General features: G+C 42.3%; 1 protein-coding gene across 1 annotated transcript in view; it reads left to right on the forward strand.

The window, feature by feature from the left end:
- The first annotated feature begins 80 nt into the window (after positions 1-80).
- Positions 81-25,686, forward strand: part of S100PBP (S100P binding protein) — a 36,157-nt gene continuing 10,551 nt past the window's right edge. Inside the window, exons 1-5 of the mRNA XM_028133299.2 lie at positions 81-242; positions 7,225-7,341; positions 8,766-9,472; positions 10,548-10,630; positions 12,680-12,783. Of these exons, the coding sequence (XP_027989100.2) occupies positions 8,768-9,472; positions 10,548-10,630; positions 12,680-12,783 (892 nt within the window). The 5' untranslated portion in view covers positions 81-242; positions 7,225-7,341; positions 8,766-8,767. The remainder of the gene's footprint in view (positions 243-7,224; positions 7,342-8,765; positions 9,473-10,547; positions 10,631-12,679; positions 12,784-25,686) is intronic.

Here is a 25,686-nt window from a genome sequence, read left to right on the forward strand (position 1 = left end):
GACGAGACGAGGTGGAGCCAGTAGTCGGGGTAGGCGGTGCGGAGGGCGGGGTTGCGGCGCCTGCGTGAGGCTCCACCCTCTAAGAGGCGGGGCGCCTTCCTGCCAATCATTGCCTGTTTGCCCTCCCCCTGGCGCTGCCCGGGCTGCCTCGGGTGGGGGAGGTCGGGGAGAGGGGCGATAAAATGGCGCAGGGGGCGGAGTGAGGCGAGGTCTTCGCCCAGGCTTCGGCCCCGCTTCCGGAGGTGAAGTGCGGGAGGGGCGAGGGGGTCGGCACTCCCCGGCTGGGAGGAGGATGGGGGCGCCTGTTGCTTCTTCAGGGGACCGCGTCCGCCGTCCGCCCCGTTGAGGGGTTGGGAGGCCCTCGCCCTGCTGGGAGAAGGGCTCGTTGTCGTCCCTGAGGTGATGGCGGCGGGAGGGGGGAGTGTCCCTGCCCCCATCTCCACGTCGGCGGGCTCCAGGTTCCCCTCACCCTGCTGAGGAAAAGGGAGGCTGTTTGGCGGCCTGAGGCGGGGAGCAACGTCGGTTCTCCCGGTCCAGCGGCGGTGGGGAGGGATGGAAATGCAGGCGGGTGGGCGCTGCCGCTACGCGGCTCCCCTACCCCCCGGGGGGGAGGCTGTAGCCAGGGGGTGACCGCGGTCTTTTTGCCGCGCCGGGCGTGTGGGGGAAGGAGAGGGTGCCCCGCCCCTCGGGAGCGCGGGGCCGTGGTCCCGCTGCGGTGTGGGGCGGGTCGCCACCCTCAGGGAGAGGGCTGCGGGCGCCGGCCCGCCGCGGGCAGGTTTTGCTCCGGGGGGAGGGGTGGGGACCAAGCCCGCGCTTCTCCCGCCTTCCGCGGGGTGGCGGGAATTCTCGGTCTTCTCGGAGGAGGGAGGAGGGAGGAGGGAAGTGCGAAGGCCTTGCCCCGGGGCGATGCGGTGCTGGAGGCTGAGGCTCTGGAGGGAGTGCGGGGCGAGGTCAGGCGGCCGCCTCTGAAGCGTGGGTTTGGCTCCCGGGAACCGGAGGCGCCCCACCCATTCCCTCCTGAGCCTGGAGGGAAGGCCCGGGCACGCAGGGTGGGCCCACGGAACGGACCCGAATTGCCCACCTGCTGCCCTCACCTGCTTAGGTGGGTGGGCTCCGATGGCTTTCTCGATCCAAGCCGCGGGCTGTGAAAGAATTCACAGCGAAGAGTAAACCGAGTAAAAAGCTTGACTCGCTCTCCAAGGGCGGAAAGGGGCCAAGGGCTATGGAGAGCTGAGGGCCTGTCTCCGTGCGGGACTGAGGCTTTTGAGGGCTGTTAAAGGTTAAGGTGGGGGCTCTGGGGCGGAGCCGGCTCTGTTCCTCGGGCCGGATGCGGCCATATCTACCAGTTAGAATGGACTCAGATGGGTGGAGGGAGTGGTGGAAATTTCCTGGGGGTTAAGTAAAAGGTGTGTGGTCTTCGATGGGTCGTGGGTCACACCTGACCTCCAGTGTCTTGTGAATATGTTAGAGGCTCCGGCCTTTAGCAAACCTGTCCACATTTTTTGTTTGTTTGTTTTTTTTAAGAAACCTGTTGCTGCAGCTTGGACACTTGGTCTCCCATGCCTATATGGGAGGAGAACCCTGGGGCTCTTATCTAGTGAAATGTTACTTGCAGCAGAGATTTCCAGCTCTGGGTTGTTTTTCTGTCCTGCAGCTTTTTCAGTTACCTCGAAGGGAGTTGCACAATTCTCACAGATAATTTTAGTTCACTTTGATTTTGTCTGAATGTTATGTCCCTTTTAGGGAGTGGTAAAACCTACCGAGTGCCTTTTGTGTAGGGTGTGCCTCACACGGATTGCATATATGGGGAAAGTTGGAAATCAAAGTTGAGTGGGGAAATCCTGTCCCTGGAAACTAATCCTTGCCCTTGGCCATATCTGTCAAATTCAGCTTGGAAATGATTTGGTTTTAGAGCCTTGAAAGAGGGATGTGGGGTTGTATCTGGTGTTGCAGTTTTAGTGGCCTGAATAATAATAAAAAAAGCTTTGTGCTCGAAGGCAGGAGGTTTTTTAGGTATGATAAAAATAGAAAGGGAGCCAGTTTCTGAGGTTGCAACCAGGAGGTTAGAGAACAGCGAGGGCGGACGTGGTAAACTGAAGTGTGAAGAAGGGGGTGGACAGGTGAGAGACATAGAAGGACAGAATAGGGTCACAGAAGGGATGGGGAGCGGAGGAATTCAGAGAGAGACTTGGGAGATGGGAAAAATATTCTTCCCTTAAAAATAAAGAGATCCGAATATTTTTGGTGGAGGTTACAAAGTAAGTGCCAAGAAAGGCAGGTGATGGTAGAATGGCAGACAAGTACTAAGGCTGTCTGTGGAACTTCACTTTAGAACTTCAGTTTTATCTGAGATCCCACCCCTGCAAATTCATTAAATATCAACTTTCATTAGTATAGGGCTTTATGTTGAGTGCTCTCCTAAACTTGCCTTCATTTGATCTTCATGATAATCTGTGTTCCAAGTTAACAGTGAATAATTCCCATTTTTCAGATGAGTGTTCTCATCTGTTTTGAGGTTCAAACTTGAAGTGAATTGCTGAAGTTTCTGAATTTTAGTTCCTCTATACAAGGTACTTCATTATTAACTTACAGAATTTGCCTGTTAGTTCAGATTTCTATACAGCCTAGTCTTTAATTTAGTGGCAAATGGTTGAATTTTGGGTTAATGTAGAAGAGATTAGAGCTACTGGATTAATTCCCTAACATTCGAGGGCTAGGGGAAGTTTTTACCAGTTTAGCACTCTTTTTTTCCTACTATTCCTATGTTTCTCTTAAGATTTTGAAGGGTTCAGGGAGGTGATGAGGATGGAGTGAAATGTCTGTAAACTACTTATTTAGCTTTTATACTGTAGTATACTAAGTGCTTTATATTCATGATCTTATTTAATTCTTCCAACAACCCCATAAGGTAGTATTATGTGGTCCTTTTACAGGAGAGGACATTTGAAACTTCAGAATGTAATCATTGTATCCCCACTGACTTCTAATTTTAAAATGTTTTTATTATTAAATATTTTAAGCATATAAAAAGTATAGTAATGAATACCATTATACCCACCATCCAGCTTTATCTTCTTTTAATAATGTTTTAAAAAAATATATTTTTATTGATTTCAGAGAGGAAAGGAGAAGGAGAGAGAGATAGAAATATCAATGATGAGAGAGAATCATTGATCGACTGCCTCCTGCATGTCCCCTACTGAGATTTGAGCCCATAAACTGGGCATGTGACTTTGACCAGAATTGAACCCAGGACCCTTCACTCCAAAGGACGATCTATCCACTGAGCCAAACCAGCCAGGGCCAGCTTTATATTATGTTGCCATGTTTGTTTTAGGCTTTTTTTTTTTTTTTTTTTTTTTTTTTTTAAGAAATAAAACATAGATAGAATTGAAGCTCTTATGCTCCCTTGCCCATTCCTCTTCCCTTCCCACAGCCAGAGGTAACCTCTATCCTGAATTTGGTGTTTCTTATTCCTATGCATGTTTTTATAATTTAATGATATATGTATCTATGGTATTGTTTCTTTAACAAGTTGCAAGAAAAAAATGGGGATGCTATAGATTGAAACAAGACATATCAGTGAATTACAATGTATGGACCTTAGTTGGATAATGATTTTTTAAAAATCTTTTAAAAATATATGACATTTATAAAATAATTGGAAATCTGAACCAGATATTTTATGATAATGAATTCTTGTTATTTACAGATGAAATGATGTAATGCCTGGGATTTGCTTCAGAATAATCTGGTAAACGGGTGGGGTTAGATTAGCTATGGTTTGGTTGATGGTAGTAGTTGTTGGGCCTGAGTGATGATGGTATGTGGAGTTCATTATGCTATTATGTTATTTTTGTATGTGTATTAAAATGAACTAAAATTATGAAGAAAATGATTTGTGCAGGTTAAAAGTTATATGTATACTAGAGGCGTGATGCATGAAATTTGTGCATGGGTAGGGTCCTTAGGCCTGGCCAGTGATCAGGGCCGACCGGTGGGGTGATTGTGGGGGGTGGGTGGGCTGGGGGGTGGGGGGGGGGAAGCTCCCACTGGCACCCACCTTGGCGGCCTGGCGTTGTGCTCACTGGCTGGCCCCACCCTCCAATTGCCCCGCAGCCGCTGCTGCCAGTTGCCTCCCTCTACAGGGCGACCTTTGGGGTGATTGTGGGGTCCCTGCTGGCACCCACCTTGGCTGGCCTGGGGCCTTCTGGCTGGGGGCAGCTCCTGCATTGAGCAACTGCCCTCTGGTGGTCAGTGCACGTCATAGCGACCAGTCGTTCCGCCATTTGGTGGATTTGCATATTAGGCTTTTATTATATAGGATTACTATATAGGATGGTATTGTTTTGCTCCTAGCCCTTTTGGAACATTATATGAGAGAAGCTCAGAAGAGCCAGCTCCGTGGCTCTGGATGTCGTATGGCATAGAAATAGATGTTTTCAGTGGTTGTGAAGGATATTGGTCCTTTTTGTGTGTAGTAATGATGTGTGTGTTTTTTCCTGTGAGGTTTGGCCGTATTCAAGGATATTTCTGATGTTCTTCCATTCAGTTGGGAAATCAAGAAAGTCTGTGATAATAAGGTGGCTTAAATTATTTTTGCCACGGCACCAAAATCCTCATTAGTGTCCATATCTTTCATGTCTATTAAAAGGTGTAGTGAATTTAGAGGGCTCTGCCATTTGCTGACCAACCCTGGGCAAGTCTTACTAGAAAGGTAGTAGAAAAAACATACACAAGAAAAAATCATTGCCTTTGGAAATATACCTTAGTTTGGATCCTTGTTCTAGCATTCTTAGTTCTCTGTACTTGGTTGAGTTACTTTATGACTTTGAACTTTAGTCTTCCAAGAGTGAAAATACATTGAACTCTTCATTTGGTCAAGCAGGTGCTGGAGTGAGAATGGGGATAGGGGCTCAAAAAGGGCTTCTCAGAAATGTAGCTGCTTAACCCCAGTGTCTGTGATACTTGTGCTTGACAACCACAAACTTTATGTAAAGAAATTTCTAAAAGTCAACTTTTCTTACTTCTGTCTAAAGAAATAACATTATAAAAACTCAGTCACTGGGCAGAGAAATTACTTTTCTCTTCAATGAGGAACCTGCTCCAGTGCCTGGAACTCTCACAACAATTGTTGGTAAAATCAGAGAAAAAGTCTTAGCAGCATTACGTTTAAATACAACAGAAACCTTAGTTTCTTTGATAAGATTTGTGTTATAGAATTAAGTTGAGGGGTTAAATTAGAGCTGTAAATGTCTCTCAGTGCCTGATTTATAATAAGTACTTAATATTTCTTTCCTTTCTATCCCACCTCATTTCTAAGATAAAGTTTAATTAGTTCCTTCTTTCTTTTATTTATTACCCCCCTAGTTTTATTATCTTAAGGTGTTCAACATAATGGTTTGATATTTGTACATATTGCCATATGATCTATATATTTAAAAGCCTATATGACTGAATGACCAGTCGCTATGACATGCACTGACCACCAGGGGGCTCAATGCAGGAGCTGCCCCTTGGTGGTCAGTGCTCTCCCACAGCAGGAGCACTGCTCAGCTGATCCCAGGGCTCCAGATGCAGGACTCAAGGCTTGCTGCTGTGAGCCTCTCCTGATCGCGACTGACCAGGCGCAAGCCTGCAGCAGGTGCATTGGGCCCGGGATGAGCGGGAGTGGCAGGCAGGAGCAGCAGGCAGCAGACCACGCTGAGGGACCCCACCGGTGCACGAATCCATGCACTGGGCCTCTAGTTATAAAATAAGTTTAGTTAACAACATCACCTCACATAGTTTAAGGTTTTTTACTTGTGATGAGAACTTTTAGGATATATTCTCTTAGCAATTTTCAAGTATAAAATCAGTGTTGTTAATTATAATCACCATGCTGTGCATTACATAGGTCCCTTTTAATTCTCAAATTCTGAAATTACTTCCCTTCTAACTCTTTCTTTGGTATTGTCCATACCATTTTACATTTTTTCATAGTAGTGTGTAATTTTAAATCTTGTCTCCTGGCAAGGTTATACATCCTTTGAGTGTAGAAATCATATATTTATTTCTTAGAAATTTTATAGAGATGTATTATCTAACTCAATGCTGTGTGATGATAGTAACTCAGAAAATGTTTTCTGTAAGAATGTATGAACTAAAGCTAAAATTCCAGGTGTGGTTTGGAGGGAAGTGTGGTAGGCAGAATTCACAGTAAAAAGGCTATCATGAATTTCCCAGATTATTGAGTTTAGTGTTTAATTATTTCTTACAGCTTTTCAGTTGTTTATATGAAATATGTAAAATATTAGCTTTCTCTCATTTTCTCCATTAGAAAATAATTATAGATCAAATTCATCATTAGCTGTTTGAAAACTAGGTTTTAGTTAAACTAGTAATATATAAATATTCAATTGGAAAAGTAAAATGATACCAAAATCTCCCTTTGATCTCTCTCAATCCCTCCACATGTTATAGCAGTCATCAAATTTGTTTGCATTTTTTTCTATTTTTGCATCTATGTATCTATTGAAATGAGACTTTTGTATGTGTGGACATGAGTAACTTTTAGATCTTGGTGAAATCTTAGATATTGCCTGGTCCCCTTTTCTTTTCTTTTTCTTTTTTTTAATATATTTTATTGATTTTTTTACAGAGAGGAAGAGAGAGGGATAGAGGGTTAGAAACATCAATGATAGAGAAACATCGATCAGCTGCCTCTTGCACACCCCCTACTGGGGATGTGCCCACAACCAAGGTACATGCCCTTGACCGGAATCGAACCTGGGACCTTTCAGTCCACAGGCCGACGCTCTATCCACTGAGCCAAACCGGTTTCGGACTGGTCTCCTTTTCAATCCCTTTCCCGTTTTATAAATGAGAAAACAAGTACAAACGGTTAAGTGGCTTGTCTAAATTATTATAACTAGTTAGTGACAGAACCAGGACTATAACCCAAGTTTTTGGACTCTTAATCTAGGATTCATCCTACTAGAGCAAATAAATGATAACCTTAAGAAAGTACAAATTGTTGGAACAAAACTAGCCATTTAGTTGCATAATTTTTTCCTCTAAAGGTTTTTCTTTTATGTTTTGACTCAAAATTTAACTTTCTGGTATTAAAAAAAATCAAGATGAAAATTAATAGATGGAGCACTTTAAAAGCATAATACAGTTGACTTTGTAATTAGCAGAGTTGAAAGTGATGAGAAGATCCTCTAATTTTCTTTGTACCTTCAGGAAGGTGGGAGTCAATCATTTTGACAAGTCTGCTGAAAGGAACAGCTAGCAGGAGCTGAAACCTTTTTCCATTTGGTCTCGTGGCAAAGGCAGAGATCACGCCAGCAGCTCCACACAGTATGGAAGACAATTCTTATATTCTTAATTAAAAAATTATTTTTGAAAATAATGTTTGTTTTCTAAAAAGTGTAAACTATGAAAATCCAAACATTTTACATATTATATTTGTATTGTTTGTATGTTGTGGATATTATTCAATTATAGTATATACAGATCACATTGTCTTTTTAAATACAGTAGTCCCCACTTGTCCGCAGGGGGTATGTTCCAAAAACTCCCAGTGGATGCCTGAAACTGCAGATAGTACTGAATCTTATATATACTGTTTTTCCTTGTTAATGCATACATTGTCACTTAATGGGAAGTACTTTATAGCTTCTCTTTGGCATATATGAATTGCCAGCAATTCTACTCTTGCTCTTTGGGGCCATTATTAAATAAAATAAGGGTTATTTGAACATAAGCACTGAAATATCATGACAGTCCTTCCAATAACCTACTAAGTGACTAATGAACAGTAGCATAAAGAGTGTGGATATGCTGGACAAAGGTATAATTCACGTTCTGGACAAGACAGAGTGGGAAGGCATGAGGTTTCATCACACTACTCAAAACTTAAGAATTATTTCTGGCCCTAACTGGTTTGGTGCAGTGGATAGAGCATCGGCCTGTGGACTGAAGGGTCCCAGGTTTGATTCCAGTCAAGGGCACATGCCCAGGTTGTGGGCTCAACCCCCGGTAGGGGGTGTACATGAGGCAGCCGATCAATGATTCTCTCTTATCATTGATGTTTCTCTCTCCCTCTCCTTTCCTCTCTGAAATCAATAAAAATATATCTTAACAAAAAAAGAATTATTTCGGGAGTTTCCATTTAATAATTTAGAACCTCGATTGACCTCGTGTCTGAAACTGTGGTATCTGCAATTGTGGAAAGCAAAACTGCAGATAAGGGGAGACTACTGTAGTTTAAAATACACACAGCATGAATATACCATAATTTTACTTAACTGATCTCCTGGTGATGGGCATGTAGATTGTTCAATATTTAGGTATTTTGGGTGATGCTACTTTGGATATCCTTGTAAATGTATCCATGTGCATTTGTATAGGTATTTCTATAGAATAAACTTCCAGAAGTGAAATATCTGGGTAAATTCGTATTGCCAAGATACTATCCACAAAATATTGTGCTGACTTACACTCTCACTGACAGAGTATGAGAGTGCTTTTTCGCACATCCACACTAACCTGGATTATTATGTCTTAATTTTAACATATTTATAGGGGAAAAGGTATCTCATCGTTCTAATATGTATTTCCATGATTCTGATAAAGTTAGATATTTTAAAATTGTTTTCCATGTTACAAGTCACAGTGTAAAGAATTTGAAATGTGAGGACACGACCACTCTATAGAGCAGATTGGAGTTGGTATAAAGAGTATTTCCTGTTCCTCAGTGAACCTGTCTCTTATTTCTTCAGATATGATGTGCCCACTAGTGCCCTCTAGGGGTCCCTTGGATGAGGATGTATTGGATGACTCCTTGCTGGACCTGAGTGAAGGAGAAGAAGATGATGGCCATTTCAGCTTCACGGAGGAAGAGATAGAGAAGTACTTGCGGGATGATGATCTATCAGATGAGGATGAGGAAAATTCATTGGACAGCCGTGTACCAGTAGCTGAGACTCCTGGCCTTTTCAAATTACCTCAAAGTACATCAGTTGGTCAGGGACCAACTCCTATGAAACCATTAAACAGACCCTTTGCACCAGAAAAGAATCTTGTAAAATTAACAGTTGTTGCACCATTTAATCCAACAGCTTGTGATATTGTGCTTAATAAGGACAAGACTGATACATCCAAAGATATGGAAAAACGCTTCTCCCTTGGAGAAGGGATGAAAGAAGATGATCTTAGCCCAAATAAGAGCAAACTTTGCACTAATTCTGAAAGGGTCATCCCCAATAACTCTTCCTGGGATGGGCCCTCGCTCCCTTCTCCTTCAAGTAATAACTTTCAACAAACTGTCCCTGAAAAAAGTATGCCTGATAGTAAGAAACCTACACCTGTAATCACTCAGATCTTGGACCATTCAGAGACTCCTCATTTAGGGTCATCCTGGAAAAATGGATCCCATAAATCAAGTTGTGAAATGAAGTTTCCAGTTGTTTCCAATTCATCAAACAAAGTAAGTATATTTTTTTCAAGATGAAGAGAAAAATAAAATTATTTTCATTCAGAAGCTGTATAGCAGCAGAGCTTTGTATTCAGACAAATTGCGGTTTGAATCCTGTCTTAACACCATGACCTTGGACAGATTATGTAGCCTCCCTGTCCCCTCACATTTCTTTTTATTTTTTATATTTTTATTGATTTCAGAAAGGAAGGGAGAGAGATAGAAACATCAGTGATGAGAGAGACTCATTGATTGGCTGCCTCCTGCACACCCCACACTAGGGATTGAGCCTGAAACCCGAGCATGTGCCCTTAACAGGAATCGAACCATGACTTCCTGGTTCATAGGTCAACGCTCAACCACTGAGCCACAATGGCTGAGCCCTCACATTTCTTATTTAAAAATAGGAGTGAATAATATTTCATGGTAGAGTAAAGGGTAATTGTGTATTTGCATTAACATTCATGATATTAAATTACCATTTATTAGATAATTACTAAGTTGATTATTTTAGTATTATTTTTCCTTTCTTTGAGCTTCAGCCTAAGCTTTGGTTATCTATAATAATAAAAGCGTAATATACTAATTAGACCAGACATCCTTCTGGATGAAGCCAGGGCTGCAAGGGAAGCCCGGGTCCCGGGTGCCTACAAGCAGCTGGAGGGAAGCCCGGGTGCCAGAGGGAAGCTGGTGCTGGCAGCCAGGGGAAGGAAGGCCTACTCTTGCACGAATTTTGTGCATCGGGCCTCTAGTATTGCTATATTAAATACAGTACCAGCTCTAAGTCGGCCTCAGAAGAGCTGAAAAATCTTGGGCAATTTACTTAACCTCTTTGAGTCTGATTCCCTTTCTTCCAAATGGGTTTAATAATCCCTGCTGCTTAGGGTTCTAAGCCCCTTTCCCCCCACTTAAGATTGCAGTCACTATCTCATTTAAAGCAGCTATTATAGTGCCTGGTACACAGTGGGATAAGGATATGCCTCTGAGGCCTTTAGTTTAAGGGTATTTGCATAAATGGTATACTCAGTTATTTTCTTGTTACTAAGAACCATCTTTCCTTCTGCTTTTCTTTTGCTCTGAAAAAAAGGATGTTCTTGACAAGGATTCTGGGAAGCTGAAAGTTCCTGAGAGAATAGGCAAAGTCATTCCTGTTCTGCAAGCCAAAACAAGGTAATAGTGTAATGAAATATTCTGGTTTCTTCCTCAGTTTCCCCGTAGTGTAGAAAAAAACCCTGAGTAAGCATACTTGAAGTTCTAGCACCACCTATTAGTGTGATGTTGGGCAAGTCAAATAATCTCGGACTCATCTATACTAATAAAAGGGTAATATGCAAATTGGTTGGGATGCCCTCACAGTAACAACCGAACAGCAGGCTGTGTGGGGCGACAAGGCCAACAGGTGGGTTAGTGAGGGACGACCAAACGACTGAACAGCAGGCTGCGTGGGGCGACTAGGGCGGCAGGGGGGGCAGTGAGTGGCGAACAGGCCGGCAGAGGGAGGCAGTTGGGGGTGACCAGGCCGGCAGAGGGAGGCAGTTGGGGGCAAACAGGCCAGCAGGGGCAGGGCAGTTGGGGGTGACCAAGCTGGCAGGGCGGGCTGTGAGGGCCGACCAGGCTGGCAGAGGGGGCAGTGAGGGCAACCAGGCTGGCAGAGGGGGGCAGTTGGGGGCAATCAGGCTGTCAGGGGGCGCCGCGAGGGGCAACCAGGCTGGCACGGGGGGCAGTGAGAGGTGACCAGGCCAGCAGGCAGAAGTGGTTAGGGGATATCAGGCTGGCAGGCAGGTGAGCAGTTAGGAGCCAGTGGTCCCGGATTGTGAGAGGGATGTCTGACTGCCAGTTTGGACCTGATCCCCGGGATCGGGCCTAAACCGGCAGTTGTACATCTCCCGAGGGGTCCCGAATTAGAGAGGGTGCAGGCTAGGCTGAGGGGAACTGTCTCTCCTCCCACCCCCCGCCACGAATTTTTTGAACCAGGCCTCTAGTTTTATCATTAAAATGAGGCAATGATGCCTTTTCCACTACCTCACAGGATAATTTTGAAGACTAGAAAAAGACATATTAGTGAAAGCACTGTATAAATGTAAGATTTCTTTTCCTGTGTATGGGCAAGCCTGGTCACAGATATGTTTGAAGGTTAGAATAATTTTTAACAAAAATGTTAAAGTATAACTGTAGAAAATCATTTAGTCATACAACTGTCTTGGGGAAAAATTCTTACAGAGGTTGCAGATTTGGGTCACCTTTTCAATCTATGCTCTTGTTGCCAGGAGATGGCAGTGTCTCCACATGGGCCTTTTTAATTAGCAAAGCTTTTTTAGGTGGGGTCACATTGGCTTCCTTACAATGATATTTGAAAAATTGTAAATGTATCCTTGTGCATTTGTATAGGTATTCTGCTTTTGAAATTTTAAAATATTAAAAATAAGGCTAAAGTCCCTTTTCTGTTTTTTTTTCTTTTGTTTGCATAATTTGAGGGAAACATACTGAATTGCTTACAATTGAAATTATACCAGAGAATATAAGTCAGGCTTCTTGGAACCGTAATAACTTGACTATCGCAATATTCTCATCCACAGACTCCTCAGTATAGTGCAGTCAGTATGAGTAAGGGCCACATGTTGTTCTTGCCAAGGTCACCAATTTTCTAATTGCCAGGTCCAGCTGGTTCTTTTCTGTGTTTGTCACATTCAGTTTTTCTGTAGCTCTATGAAGTTAGCTATTTCCTGACCTTGAATTACTGAACAAATGCTTTTCTTCCTAGGGACTAAGTTGTCTTCACTTTCCTGTGCTTTGTTAACAGGAGGTTGTTAACCTCTTCTTTTTTCTCTCAACTTCCTATGACTAACACTATCTTATGTCACTGAATCTTAGAGAGTATTTTTAAAAAATATATATTTTATTGATTTTTTACAGAGAGGAAGGGAGAGGGATAGAGAGTTAGAAACATCGATGAGAGAGAAACATTGATCAGCTGCCTCTACTCCCCCTACTGGGGATGTGCCCGAAACCAAGGTACATGCCCTTGACCGGAATTGAACATGGGACCTTTGAGTCTGCAGGCCTATGCTCTATCCACTGGGCCAAACCGGTTAGGGCTTAGAGAGTATTTTGCTTCTGAAATTTAGTTGTTCTGATTGATCAGCAGTATATATCTGTCAATAAAACACTATACTCATAATTCTAATGGACTGTTTTTCCTTCTGGTTTGCTTTGTTCCAGGAGTAATGTTTCAACGTTTTCACAATCAGATCTAGAACGGAAGAAGCAAACTTATGTCAGGAGTGTTTTTGCTCATATAAAAGACTCAGTGGATTCTAACCAAGGTAACATGGTAACCAAAAATGGCATGTACAGATGTGATGGTACTGTTTTTCCAGTATAATATCACTTAATTTTCTTAAATTGGTGAGAAAGGTAACTTCCATACCCCAAAATTTTCACTTCAGGGGATTGCCTAACCATATTATCCGGAAAGTGGCTGAGCTAACCTTAACGAGGGGTCCAAAGAGACTCATACCAGTACATGAAAAGTATGTTCCCCATGGTTGAGGGGTGTAACCAGACCTATACTTTTTTGCCAGGGATTTGTTTTTTGTCTGAAAAACAGTAGAAGTAGATGACCAGGCACTGCTAGTAATCATTGATTTTTATTTGGAATTATTTTCCTCTTGTCTTTAGCATTTAAACGTAAAAAAGCAGGCATTTCAAATTACATCCTGCATCTTTGCCATCTGAATAAAAACTCTTGAAAGGCTCTGACAACCTTCCTGATCCTTTAAGCTGAGTCATCCCTAGTTCATTCAAACCTATTGCAAACCAAAATGGCTAGCTAGACTTTTTCTCTAGCCCCCATTCATCCTGAACTATTGGCTGATGGGAAAAAAACTCCTAAAGGGAAACTGGGCTGCACTGAAGGTGCAGAAGTTAGAGAGATACTTACAAAATAATTCCTTCTCATAAAAGATCACTCCATATTTTGTCATCTTTGTGTCTTTCCCTATTTAGCAAACCTATCTCTAGTACTTTCAGTGGTGCTAATTTTGAAGATTAGGAATAGTAAACTTAAAGAGGAGTGAGGTAGAGTCTTAGCCCTCTGGGAATTAATAGCCTAGAGAAGAAAAAGATAATTACATTGAAATATTGACTAGTGCTCTAATATAATTATGTATAAAGTGTAGTAGGAGCAAGGAAAGAGCCCTTCCGTTTGTGTTTGGGGAGAGTTGGAAGATGGGAGGAGGAGGATGCTCTAGGTAGGCTCTACAGAGAAGATAATTAGTTCAGTTACTCTAAGATCACTATAGAGGGTTTTAGAAGAATTTTTGGCCAAAGATCAGAGGGAGTCTCCCCTTTCTTTGACAAATCTTGAATGATTAGTGAGTTTTTCTTTTTTTGTTTTATAAGGCTATGAGTGAAAGGTTTAGAACTGTTGAGATATCAGTCAAAAGAACTTTTTATTCCAGGTCATTTTATTTAATTAATTAATTTGTTTGTTTGTTTATTTATGTTAATACTCACTAGAGGATATTTTTTCCATTGATTTTTAGAGAAAATGGAAGGGAGGAAGAGAGGGTGAAGAGAGAGAAACATCCATGTGAGAGAGAGACATCGATTGGTTGCCTTCTGCACGTGTCCCAACCAAGGCTGGGGATCAAACCTGCAACCCAGGTACCTACCCTTGACCAGTAATCGAACCCATGACCCTTAGATGCATGGGCCAATGCTCTAACCATTTAGCAATACCAGCCAGGGCCAGGTCCTTTTATTTTTTTCTCAAAGATTTTATTAAACAATCAAATACTACACATACTGATTGCTCAGCCCTTTGGTTTGTGAGATCCCTTTACTTGAACTATTTTAAAGGTCTGATGGAACTAGGGACACTCCCCCGCACACACACACACACACACACACACACACACACACACACCCAGTCACTGGAAGGGCAGATTAAAAGAAGTTTGTCTATATTCAGCCTCTGTGGAAGAGGCTTGATCATTTTTTTAAAAATATTTTTTATTGATTTTAGAGAGGAAGGGAGAGGGAGAAAAAGATAGAAACATCAATGCTGAGAGAGAATCATTGATTGGCTGCCTCCTGCACACTTCCCACTGGGGATCAAGCCCACAACCTAGGCATGTGTCTCTTGACTGGAATCAAACCTGGGATCCTTCAGTCTGCAGGCCAACGTTCTATCCATTGAGCCAAACCGGCTAGGGCATTGATCATTGTTTTTTCTTTCATGAGGTGACTTACTTACTTTTATATAATAGATAGTTGGCACTGATATATGCAGTTATACATTTTTCTTTCTCAATTGGGGCATTTAAAAAAATGTCACAAGAAAAGCAATGAGCAGCTGCTCATTTTATAGCATCTTTTCTAATCTCTTCCCCCATTCAGCAGTCCCTCTCCCATTTTATCACAACAATCTATATCCCATAAGAAGCAGCTAGAATAGCCCTAGCCAGTTTGGCTCAGTGGATAGAGTGTCAGCCTGTGGACTGAAGGGTACCAGGTTTGATTCCTGTCAAGGGCATATGCTCGGGTTTCTGGCTCGATCCCCAGTAGGGGGCGTACAGGAGGCAGCCGATCAGTGATTCTCATCATTGATGTTTCTATCTTTCCCTCTCTCTTCCTCTCTGAAATCAATAAAAATATATATTAAAAAAAAGAAACAGCTAGAATAACTGGTATAGAGGAAAGACAGAATATTTTAGTAGTTGGGAGAATAAAGTCTAAAGTTAATTTCTGGGTTCATATCGAGCACCATTACTTACAGGCTGTGTGACTTTGAACCAGTAAAAGCTCAATTTTCTCATTTATAAAATGGGGATAATAACAAGACTTATTTAGCTTATGTGAAAATTACTTTTTAAAAAAATTACTTTATTTATTTGTCATCAAACCCCCCCCCCCATTTCCATCCTAAACGCCCCCACACACATGCCCCCAGCCCCCTATTGTCCGTGATCACTGGTTAGGCTCATATGCAAGCACACAAGTCCTTTGGTTGATCTATCTCCCTTGTCCCCACCCTCCCCTACCTTCCCTCTAAGGTCTGACAGTCTGATCAATGCTGTTCTTGTTCTTCAGTCTATGTTTTCATCATTTCCCCTAGATGAGTGAGCTCATGTGATACTAGGAATACACTTATAGGAACCGAAAATGAGACAAGCAATAATGGTTATGCTGAGAGGCAGATGAATCAGTCTATAGTGAGTTTCTTTCTAGGCCAACAGTTCTTTTGAGTCCCGATTTCTATGTCCAACAGTTGTTTATGTGTACATAACAGCAATGATATTTCAGTTCTGGATGGTGGACAAATGGTGGTAATGCAGGTCCAACCCTCTCTGGTTTGGTCCTGGGCAATCTGCAGTGACGCACATCTGCTGACTGCTAGTATGGCAAGGCATGGTCAGCGTCTTCCATCTCTGGACTGTTTCTCTTCTGTCTTCATGGCTGGAGCACTCCTATCAATTCCTCTCTGTTGCAGGAATCCACATGGTCTTGGAGTTGTTTTCTGAAAATATACAAACATATTCTCAACCAAAAGTTAATAAAGGAATATTTTCTATAAATTTGACTTGCGATCCTTTTTCATTTTTTTGCCCAAACGATTTTCCTTTGGCTTGTTTTGACCCCATGTATGTTTTACCTGGGTGTCTTGCTGTTAGCATTACAAATGGAAGTTAATTTTCTAAAGTAAAAATTGTCTAGATGTAATTTATTTACAGGATATTTTTCCTTACATGATATTCTTCTACTATCCCCCCTTTTTTGGTTTAAATATTGGGAGTCTTTTGGAAATTTTATGCTGTAATCTTGATAGCTTTTAAATTTTACTTTTTTGCACTAAAATGTGACTGCTTTAGGTTCATTATATGTTATGCAATTTTACTATGAGATGAACTACCAATAAAAATTTTAGTTAACAGTTTAGGAACAGCTTTTTTGTCCAGTACAATTGATTTTTCTAGAGTATTTGCTTATTTTGATTGGCCAATTTAAAGTAGTCTGAAAACTTGACTACTATTTTACTGTTAAATTTAATACTCTAACAACCATCTTGTTTTACCCTGTAAATATTAGTGGAGAGGATTATTTGCCTTCTTGAGTAGACCCTGAGCATTCCTGGTGCTAGGCTGGATTTAGATATCATAGATGCCAGTTCCCCGGATCATGGGTGCAAGACATGTCCATCAAGTCTTGTTGCAGTGAGAGGGCATCTGCTGTCGGCCAAGTCTCTGTTACCTGGGTCCCGATTTGAGCTGGGCATGTGAAGCTGAGCAGCCATGGGGGCAGGAGATCTCCCTCAGCAGGGGTGAGAGTTCAGGCCCCTGCAAACTTGGGGGGGGGTGAAGGTCTGTGCCCCACCTCTGTTGACCCCCAAGTTCTCTCCTGATGGCCCCTATGCGACTGTGCCTGTCTTAGGTTGTTCCTTCCCTGAGGAATCTTACCCGTGTCTGGCTAACCAGCCATCCTCCGGGGCCAAGTAGGGTGATGTGAGGTTTAGTTCTGTCTCCTTGGTCGCCTATGCCCCCATGGCCTCCACGCCCAGCACCTGCCTTGGGATCCCCTCGCCTGTGGCAGGGTCTCAGCACTGATCACATATCTTGTGGAACCCAGATTTCTTCTCCAGGGAGGCCCAGCTCACCCCACTGGGCGAGAGACAGATCCATGGTACCAGCCATCACGAGGTTTCAACCTTGGCATGAACAGAAGCTCAGGCAACAGCTGTGGACAATTGGATTGTGAGAAGCGGGTCCCTCTTGGCCAAGAGGGCAAGAGGGGCCAAGAAAATTATTTAAAAAAAATATTTTTTATTGATTTCAGAGAGCAAGAGAGAGGGAGAGAGAAATAGAAACATCAATGATGAGAGAGAATCATTGATTGGCTGCCTCCTGCATGCCCCACACTGGGGATTAAGCCCACAGCCTGGGCATGTATTCTGACCAGGAATCGAACCTTGACCTCCTGGTTCAAAGGTCGATGCTCAACCACTGAGCCATGCTGGCTGGGCACATTTTATCAATAATGTATATATTATTGATACAAGATATAATAATATAATTCATCCTTTTTAACTCCATTATTCTAATATAGGTCTAATCTCTTTTTAGTTTAGTGCCACCTGGTTCTTCAATAGCATTTACAAAGAAGTGCCGACCACTATGAAATCCCAGCTAATGGAAAACTTTGTATGAAATACGTTCTTAGAGTAGAAAAGGACCATTAAGATCTTCTCTTTAATCTCCTAACACACAATTCTGTTCTGTGTATCTTTGCCAAGTAAGTGACCATTCAGCCTTTGCTTAGAGTTCTAATAGGCCATTTATTGATTAGAAAATTGTTAGAAAGTTATTCCTTACATTGAGCCAAACTCTGCCTTCCTGTAATTTCCAGTGGTAGTTCCTAGCCCTGCCCTCTGGGATCACAAAAAATAACTGCTGTCTTCCATTTACATAATGTATTTTAGGGATCTTTGCCTGTTAAATATCTCAAATTAAGGTTTTTAGTGATTGTAAGTATAACTTGTTGGATAATTAGGTTGTGTTTATTTTCATTAGCAATGTTGCAGTGAACATTCTGGTCAAGAAATGTTTATGTAGCCCTAACCGGTTTGGCTCAGTGGCTAGAATGTCGGCCTTTGAACTGAAGGATCCCAGGTACGGTTCCGGTCAAGGGCATGTACCTTGGTTGCGGGCACATCCTCAGTAGGGAGTGTGCAGGAGGCAGCTTATTGATGTTTCTCTCTCATAGATGTTTCTAATTCTCTATCCCTCTCCCTTCCTCTCTGTAAAAAATCAATAAAATATATTTTTAAAAGAAGAGAAAAAAAGAAATGTTTATGTATAGCTCTTATATCTATAGGATGAATGCCTAGAAGTGGAAGTGCATAAACATTTTTAAAACTTTTGATACATGTTACCAGATTGTCCTGCCCTCCCCAATTGTATTTATTTTTACTGTCACCAATTTGATAGGTAAATTTTAACAAATTTTGTTTTAATAATTAGCTTAAACATTTTTCTTATGTTTATTGGCCACTTATATTCATAATTTTTTTTTTTAGTCTAGTGGTTTGTTTATTGCATAGTTCAAGCTGAACTTGGAATGGAATTTACAACATTCATTTAAAGTAAATAACTTACCTGAAATACAGATCTGGCATAGATATAAGATGTGAAAATCAAAATTAATGACTTGAACCTGTATGTTTCATTTGCTTACAAACTTGCACACACTAATATTCTGCAAAGAAGACAACTACAGCAAAAGAAAAACTTCCCTTTTGCAAATAAGACTAAAAGCATCCCTCCAAAGAGGACAAAATTAATCATAATTTCTAAAATCATCTAATATTCACACTATATTTCAATTTCTTTGTTTTCCCAAAAACGTCTCTTGTAAATTATTAAAACAGGATCTAATTAAGGTTTAACTGTTGTCCAGAACCATGTGCACTGCTAACATACTGGGCAGGCTTGCTGGTTGCCTGCACCAGCTGCTAGGTGAGCTCAGAGAGGAGCCCGTCTGGTACCGAGGCATGGGGCACATTGGTATTCACCACAAACATCAATGAGGACTGGGGCCATGAACCAACATGTGCCTGTCTCTCTCCTTAGTCTCTCTTAATCCAGGTCACCTATTTTTTTTTTTATAATATATTTTTTATTGATTTCAGAGAAGAAGGGAGAGGGGAAAGAGAGATAGAAACATCAGTGATGCCAAAACGGGTTTGGCTCAGTGGATAGAGCGTCGGCCTGTGGACTGAGGGGTCCCGGGTTCGATTCCGGTCAAAGGCATGTACATTGGTTGCGGGCACATCCCCAGTGGGGGGTATGCAGAAGGCGGCTGATCGATGTTTCTCTCTCATTGATGTTTCTGGCTCCCTATCCCTCTCTCTTCCTCTCTGTGGAATATCAATAAAATATATTTTAAAAAAATAAGAAATATCAGTGATGAGAGAGAATCATTGATCATTGATTTGCTGCCTCCTGCACACCCTTTCTGGGGGTGGAGCCTGCAACCTGGACATGTGCCCTTGAGTGGAATCGAATCCAGAACCCTTCAGTCTGTAGGCTGATGCTCTATCCACTGAGCCAAACCAGCTAGGGTGGGGTCACCTTTTTTTTTTTCATATATATTTTATTGATTTTTTACAGAGAGGAAGAGAGAGGGACAGAGAGCCAGAAACATCGATGAGAGAGAAACATCGATCAGCTGCCTCCTGCACACCCCCTACTGGGGATGTGCCCTCAACCAAGGTACACGCCCTTGACCAGAATTGAACCTGGGACCCTTCAGTCCGCAGGCCGACGCTTTATCCACTAAGCCAAACCAGTTTCGGCAGGGGTCACCTTTTTAAAAAAATTATTTTTATTGACTTAAGAGAAGAAGGGAGAGGGAGAGACAGAAACATCAATGATGAGAGAGAAAATCATTGATCAGCCACCTCTGCACACCCTCTAGTGGCGATCAAGCCCGCAACCCCGGCATGTGCCTGACTGGGAATCGAACTGTGACCTCATGGTTCATAAGTCGATGCTCAACCACAGAGCTGCACCAGCCAGGCCAGGGTCACTTGTTTTGTAGATTGTCCCACATTTTGAATTGTGTTTGTTTCCCTTTTTTGGTGTCATTTAACTTGTTCGTCCATCCCCTGTATTTACTGTAAACTGGAAGTTGGGTTTAGAACAGTGGTCGGCAAACTCATTAGTCAAAAGAGCCAAATATCAACAGTACAACGATTGAAATTTCTTTTGAGAGCCAAATTTTTTAAATTTAAACTTCTTCTAACGCCACTTCTTCAAAATAGACTTGCCCAGGCTGTGGTATTTTGTGGAAGAGCCACACTCAAGGGGCCTAAGAGCTGCATGTGGCTCACGAGCCTCAGTTTGCCGACCACTGGTCTAGAAGATGGATTAGATTCAGATTAAACATTTTTTGGCTGGAATAATTCACAGGTACTGTTGTGTATTTATCCTGTATCAAATTAGGAGGTACCACCTAATGACAGGTATTTCCACTAATAGTGATGCTAAGTTTAATCACCTTGTTAAAGTGTTAATCGAAACATTTCTCCATTGTAAGGTACATTATTCCCTTTGTAATTAGTAAATCATCTGTGGAGTGCTGCTTTGGTACCATTCAAATATCCTGTTCCACAATTATTCACCTAATGGTTTGAGTATTCATTGATGATCCTTGCCTGAATCAGCCACTATACGGAGAATTGGATAGAAAATATTCATTTTCTAAATATATCATTTTTCTACAATTGTTAGCTGGCATTCTTCTATATAGATTTTTTACTATCACTTTTACCTCATGGATTTATTATTTGTTTTTGGAAAGGTTTTATTATATATAGAGGGGATGGGACTCAGTCCTTAGCTGTTGCCTTCCTCATTACTATAAGGAGGTTGCTGAGCTCCTCTCTCTTCTTTGTGGCCCCGTTGTGTGTCCCCACCCAACTTCAGGGTCTGTTTGTCCTTGGAGATCTTGCGCAGCTTCATGGTGGATTGTTAGAGGGCAAAACCATACACCCCTCGGATCATGGCCCACATGAACTTGGTATGCTTGGTAAGGCACTCCTGGCTGCAGCTGTGCCTCGCCTTGTTCATGTTCTTGGTTACCGGGTAGCCATGGCTACTGCTCTTCATTGGCTGTCGCCACTGAAAGGCCCACATTGCATAGAACACTTCATGGATTTTAAAAAAAACAATGTGTTATAATCAATGCATTTTTTAATTTTTTCTAGATTTGACCAATAGGAATTCCTTCAAGTGGGTTCCTGTGTCTTCTGCCATTACTCTTTTTTTAAAAATTGTGATAAGAAAACAACATTTACCATTTTAAGTATACAGTTCAGTAGTGTTATGTTTATTCACATTGTTGTGAAACAGATATCTAGAACTTTTTATCATGCAAATCTCAAACTCTCTACTCATTAAAAACAACTAGGCTTCCCTCCCTCCTAGGAGCCCCTGATAACCACCATTCTACCTTGTTTCTATTAATTTGACTACTCTAGTTACCTCATATAAATAGAATTATATAGTACTTGTCTTTTTGTGAACAACTTATTTCACTTGGCATAATGTCCTCAAGGTTCATCCGTGGTGTAGCATGTACCAAAATTTCCTTCCATTTTATGGCAGAACTAGAGGCCCGATGCACGAAATTCGTGCAAGGGGCTCAGCCCTCACAGCCCGGCTTTGTCTGGATGGTCATCCAGATGGTTGTCTGGATGGGTTTTCTGCTGTTTGGTTAATTAGCATATTATCTCTTTATTATATAGGACTAGAAGCCAAATGCACGAAGATTCGTGCAAGAACAGGCCTTCCTTCTCCTGGCTGCCGGCATGCCGCCGGCTCGCTCAGGCAGCCTGTGCAGTGGCGGCAGCGGTGGCAAGGGTTAGGGTTAGGGTTAGGGTTAGGGTTAGGGTTCGTCCTCGCCCTCCTTCTCCTCTGTGCAGCGCTGGCGCTCCTGGGGAGGCGCGGAGGGGAAGAGGTGGGGGAAGTGAGGCAGGCGGGGAGGACTGGAGAGGTTGGGTACACTAGTGCATTTCACTTTCCCATTGTGAAAGTGGGATGCAACTGGCCCCCTTTCTCATCCTCTTCCTCTTCTGCCCTCTGCCTCCTGTCCGCCCACCCTCCTTTCACGCCCATCTCCCCTCCCCTCTTGATTTGGCAAGATAGGGAGGAGGGAGATCTGATAATTTGGGTTACTGTGTAGGTGGCCTCTTTCACCTATTCAAAACAAAGCTGAGCCACCACCATCGCCCCTTGGCTGGCTCGGGGCTGCTCCAACACTAGGGTTTTGTTTACCAGAGCAGCAGGGCAGGCGTGGGGTAGAGGGAGACCTCAGGCACCAGAGGGTTGCCTCTGAAGGGGGGCGGCGGGCTGGGCCACAGGGTGGCTGCAAGGACGGTTGACATTTTTATAGGTGTGGAGCGCAGCAGGGAGGCCCTGAGGAGGCTCACTGCCCAGAGGCCTGGAGCGGCCGGTGGCGGGGGTGGGGGGGTGGGGGGGTGGGGGGAGGCAGGGCCGCCGCTATCTTTGTTGGGTTAATTTGCATACTCACTCCTGATTGGCTGTGGGCATCGTGAAGTGATGGTCAATTTACATGTTTCTCTTTTATTAGTATAGATAGATAGTATTCCATTGTATGTATATCCCACATTTTATTTTATTTTCCATTCATCCTTCAGTGGACATTTAGGTTGTTTTTTGCCTTGACTACAAGGAAAATCAGTCAAGATTAGTACTAGATCAGTGCCATGTTGTTTGCATGGCGACACGTTTGCATCATTGCTTTCTATTTAATCTTTTTTTTCCTTTTTATTTCCATTTTATTAATCTATTCATAAAAGCAGTAGCCTAGCCTTGGCTGGTGTTGCTCAGTTGGTTGAGCATTGCCCCATGCACCAAAAGATCATCAGTTGGTTGAGCATCGCCCCATGCACTGAAAGATCGTCAGTTCAATTCCTCGTCAGGGTATATACCCAGATTTTGGGTTCGATCCCCGGTCAGGGTGCATATAGGAGGCAACTGATCATGTTTCTCTTTCTTCTCCCTCTTTCTCTAAAATCAATGAAAACGTATTTTATTTTTTAAAACATAAATTGATTTTTTCATGTCAATAAAGTCTTTTTAAAAAATATTTTTATTGATTTCAGAGAGGAAGGGACAGGGAGAGAGAGAGAGAGAAATGTCAATGATGAGAGAATCATTGATTGCCTCCTGCACTCCCCCAACTGGAGATCCAGCCCGCAACCGGCATGTGCCCTGACTGGGAATCAAACTAGTGACCTCTTGGTTCATACGTCAACGTTCAACCACTGAGCCATGCTGGCTGAGCTGAAAACATTTTTTTAAAAAGAAGAAGAAAAAAGCAGTAGCCCACACCCCTATAGCACATTTTTTTCTTTCCTTCCCTCTTCATTCTTTACCCTGTACTTGGCATTTTTTTAAGTACATGGCATAGAGACATTGTGAATGCCTTTAAGTAACTGAGTTTAAGGATTTACAGGAGAAAATGAAGATTATTAAATGCTCAACAACGTAGCCAGGCCTCATAGTAAAAACAATCAGCCAAAGAGCCAGACCTCTTCAGAAATGGTGTCTTTGTTCCCTACATAGGTTTTCCCTGCTAATTTAGTGCTTCTGCTCTCTATTAGCTATCTCAAGTTCTGTTCCCTAGATCCCTGCCTGTGTACTCTTCTCTCTTGTTCTCATTATTAAAGCTCACATTCACATTACAAGGAGAGTATCTGATTTATAAGCCAGGCCAGCTCATAAATTATTAGTCAGCTGAGAGAATCCCTGTTCTTGGATCATGTGCCAAACTTGATTGAGTAGGGTCATGTGATGTCATATAAAACCTGTCAGAAGGGCCATTGGCATAGCAAGCAGTCAGCATTATCATTCCTCCTCCTCTAACAATTGACTCACTTTTAACTTATTAAGGACAGTTATTAGACTGGATTTCCCCCCAAACCAGTCAGCTACATATTTATAGATTAAGGTTTAGATGAATTGCTGATCTCATTTCTGAAATGTTGAGGTTTTTTTCCTCCTAATTTCATTCTTAAGGTGAATTTCCTTTTTAGCCACAAAACAAAAGATAACCTTCACCATCTTTTAGCCACAACTTAAAATAAACTCATGGTACTAATTGTTAGTCCAAGAAAGCCCATCTGTTAAGAGACTATGAAGGGAAGAGAAAATTCAGAATTCGAAACAAAAATGTTTCCATTCTTGTTAGTATGTCTAAATTTGGAGGAAGAAGATTGAAGCTTTGAGCTGGTCTTATGTGTGTTTTTTTTACTTCACAAACTTTCCTTTTTATTTTATTTTATATTGCCTTTTTAAAAAAATACATTTTATTGAATTTTTACAGAGAGGAAGGGAAAGAGATAGTTAGAAACATCGATGAGAGAGAAACATTGATCAGCTGCCTCCTGTACACCCCCCACTGGGGATATGCCCACAACCAAGGTACATGCCCTTGACCAGGAATCGAACCTGGGACCTTTCAGTCCATAGGCCGACGCTCTATCCACTGAGCCAAACCGGTTAGGGGTATATTGCCTTTTTAAAAGAAAATCTTTATTGTTGAAAGTATTACATAGGTCCTCCTTTTTCCCCCATTAACCTCTTCCAGCCCACTCTCATCCTCCCCCTGCCCCCAAGCCCTCACCACCTCATTGTCTATATCCACGGGTTATACATATATGCATACAGGTTCATTGGTTGATCTCTTCCCACCCACCCTCTCCTACCTTTCTCTGAGATTCAACAGTCTGTTTATGCTTCTATGACGCTGGGTCTTTTTTTGATCATCAGTTTATTTGGTTTATTAGATTCCACATATGAGAGAGATCATGTGATATGTATCTTTTATGTATTTATTTAAATTCTTTATTGTTTAAAGTATTACATATGTCTACTTTTCCCCTCATTGACCTCTCCCCAGCCATTCCCACTCCCCAACATATGCATTCACCCCCCCCCCCCTACTGTCTGTGTCCATGGGTTACGCTTATATGCATGCATAAAAGTCCTTCGGTTGATATACACCACCCACCCCCTTCCCTCTGAGGTTGCCAATCTGTTCAATGCTTCTGTGTCTCTGGATATATATTTGTTCATCAATTTATGTTGTTCATTATATTCCACAAATGAGTGAGATCATGTGATACTTTTCTTTCTCTGACTGGCTTATTTCACATAATGCTCTCCATGTCCTTCCATGCTGTTGCAAATGGTAAGCGTTCCTTCTTTTTTACAGCAGTGTAGTATTCCATTGTGTAGATGTACCACAGTTTTTTAATCCACTCATCTGCTGATGGGCACTTAGGCTGTTTCCAAGTCTTAATCTATTGTAAATTGCGCTGCTATGAACATAGAGATGCATGTATTCTTTCTGATGATTGTTTCAGGTTTCTTAGGATATATTCCTAGAAGTGGGGTGACTGGGTCAAATGGGAGTTCCATTTTTAATTTTTTTGAGGAAACTCCATACTGTTTTCCACAGTGGCTGCACTAGTCTGCATTCCCACCAGCAATGTATAGGGTTCCCTTTTCTCCACAACCTTGGCAACACTTGTCGGTTGGTTGATTTGTTGATGATAGCCATTCTGACAGGTGTGAGGTGGTATCTCATTCTCATTTGGATTTGCATCTCTCGGATGATTAGTGACTTTGAGCATTTTTTCA

This window comes from Eptesicus fuscus, chromosome 9, assembly GCF_027574615.1.
Source record: "Eptesicus fuscus isolate TK198812 chromosome 9, DD_ASM_mEF_20220401, whole genome shotgun sequence".
NCBI lineage: Eukaryota > Metazoa > Chordata > Mammalia > Chiroptera > Vespertilionidae > Eptesicus > Eptesicus fuscus.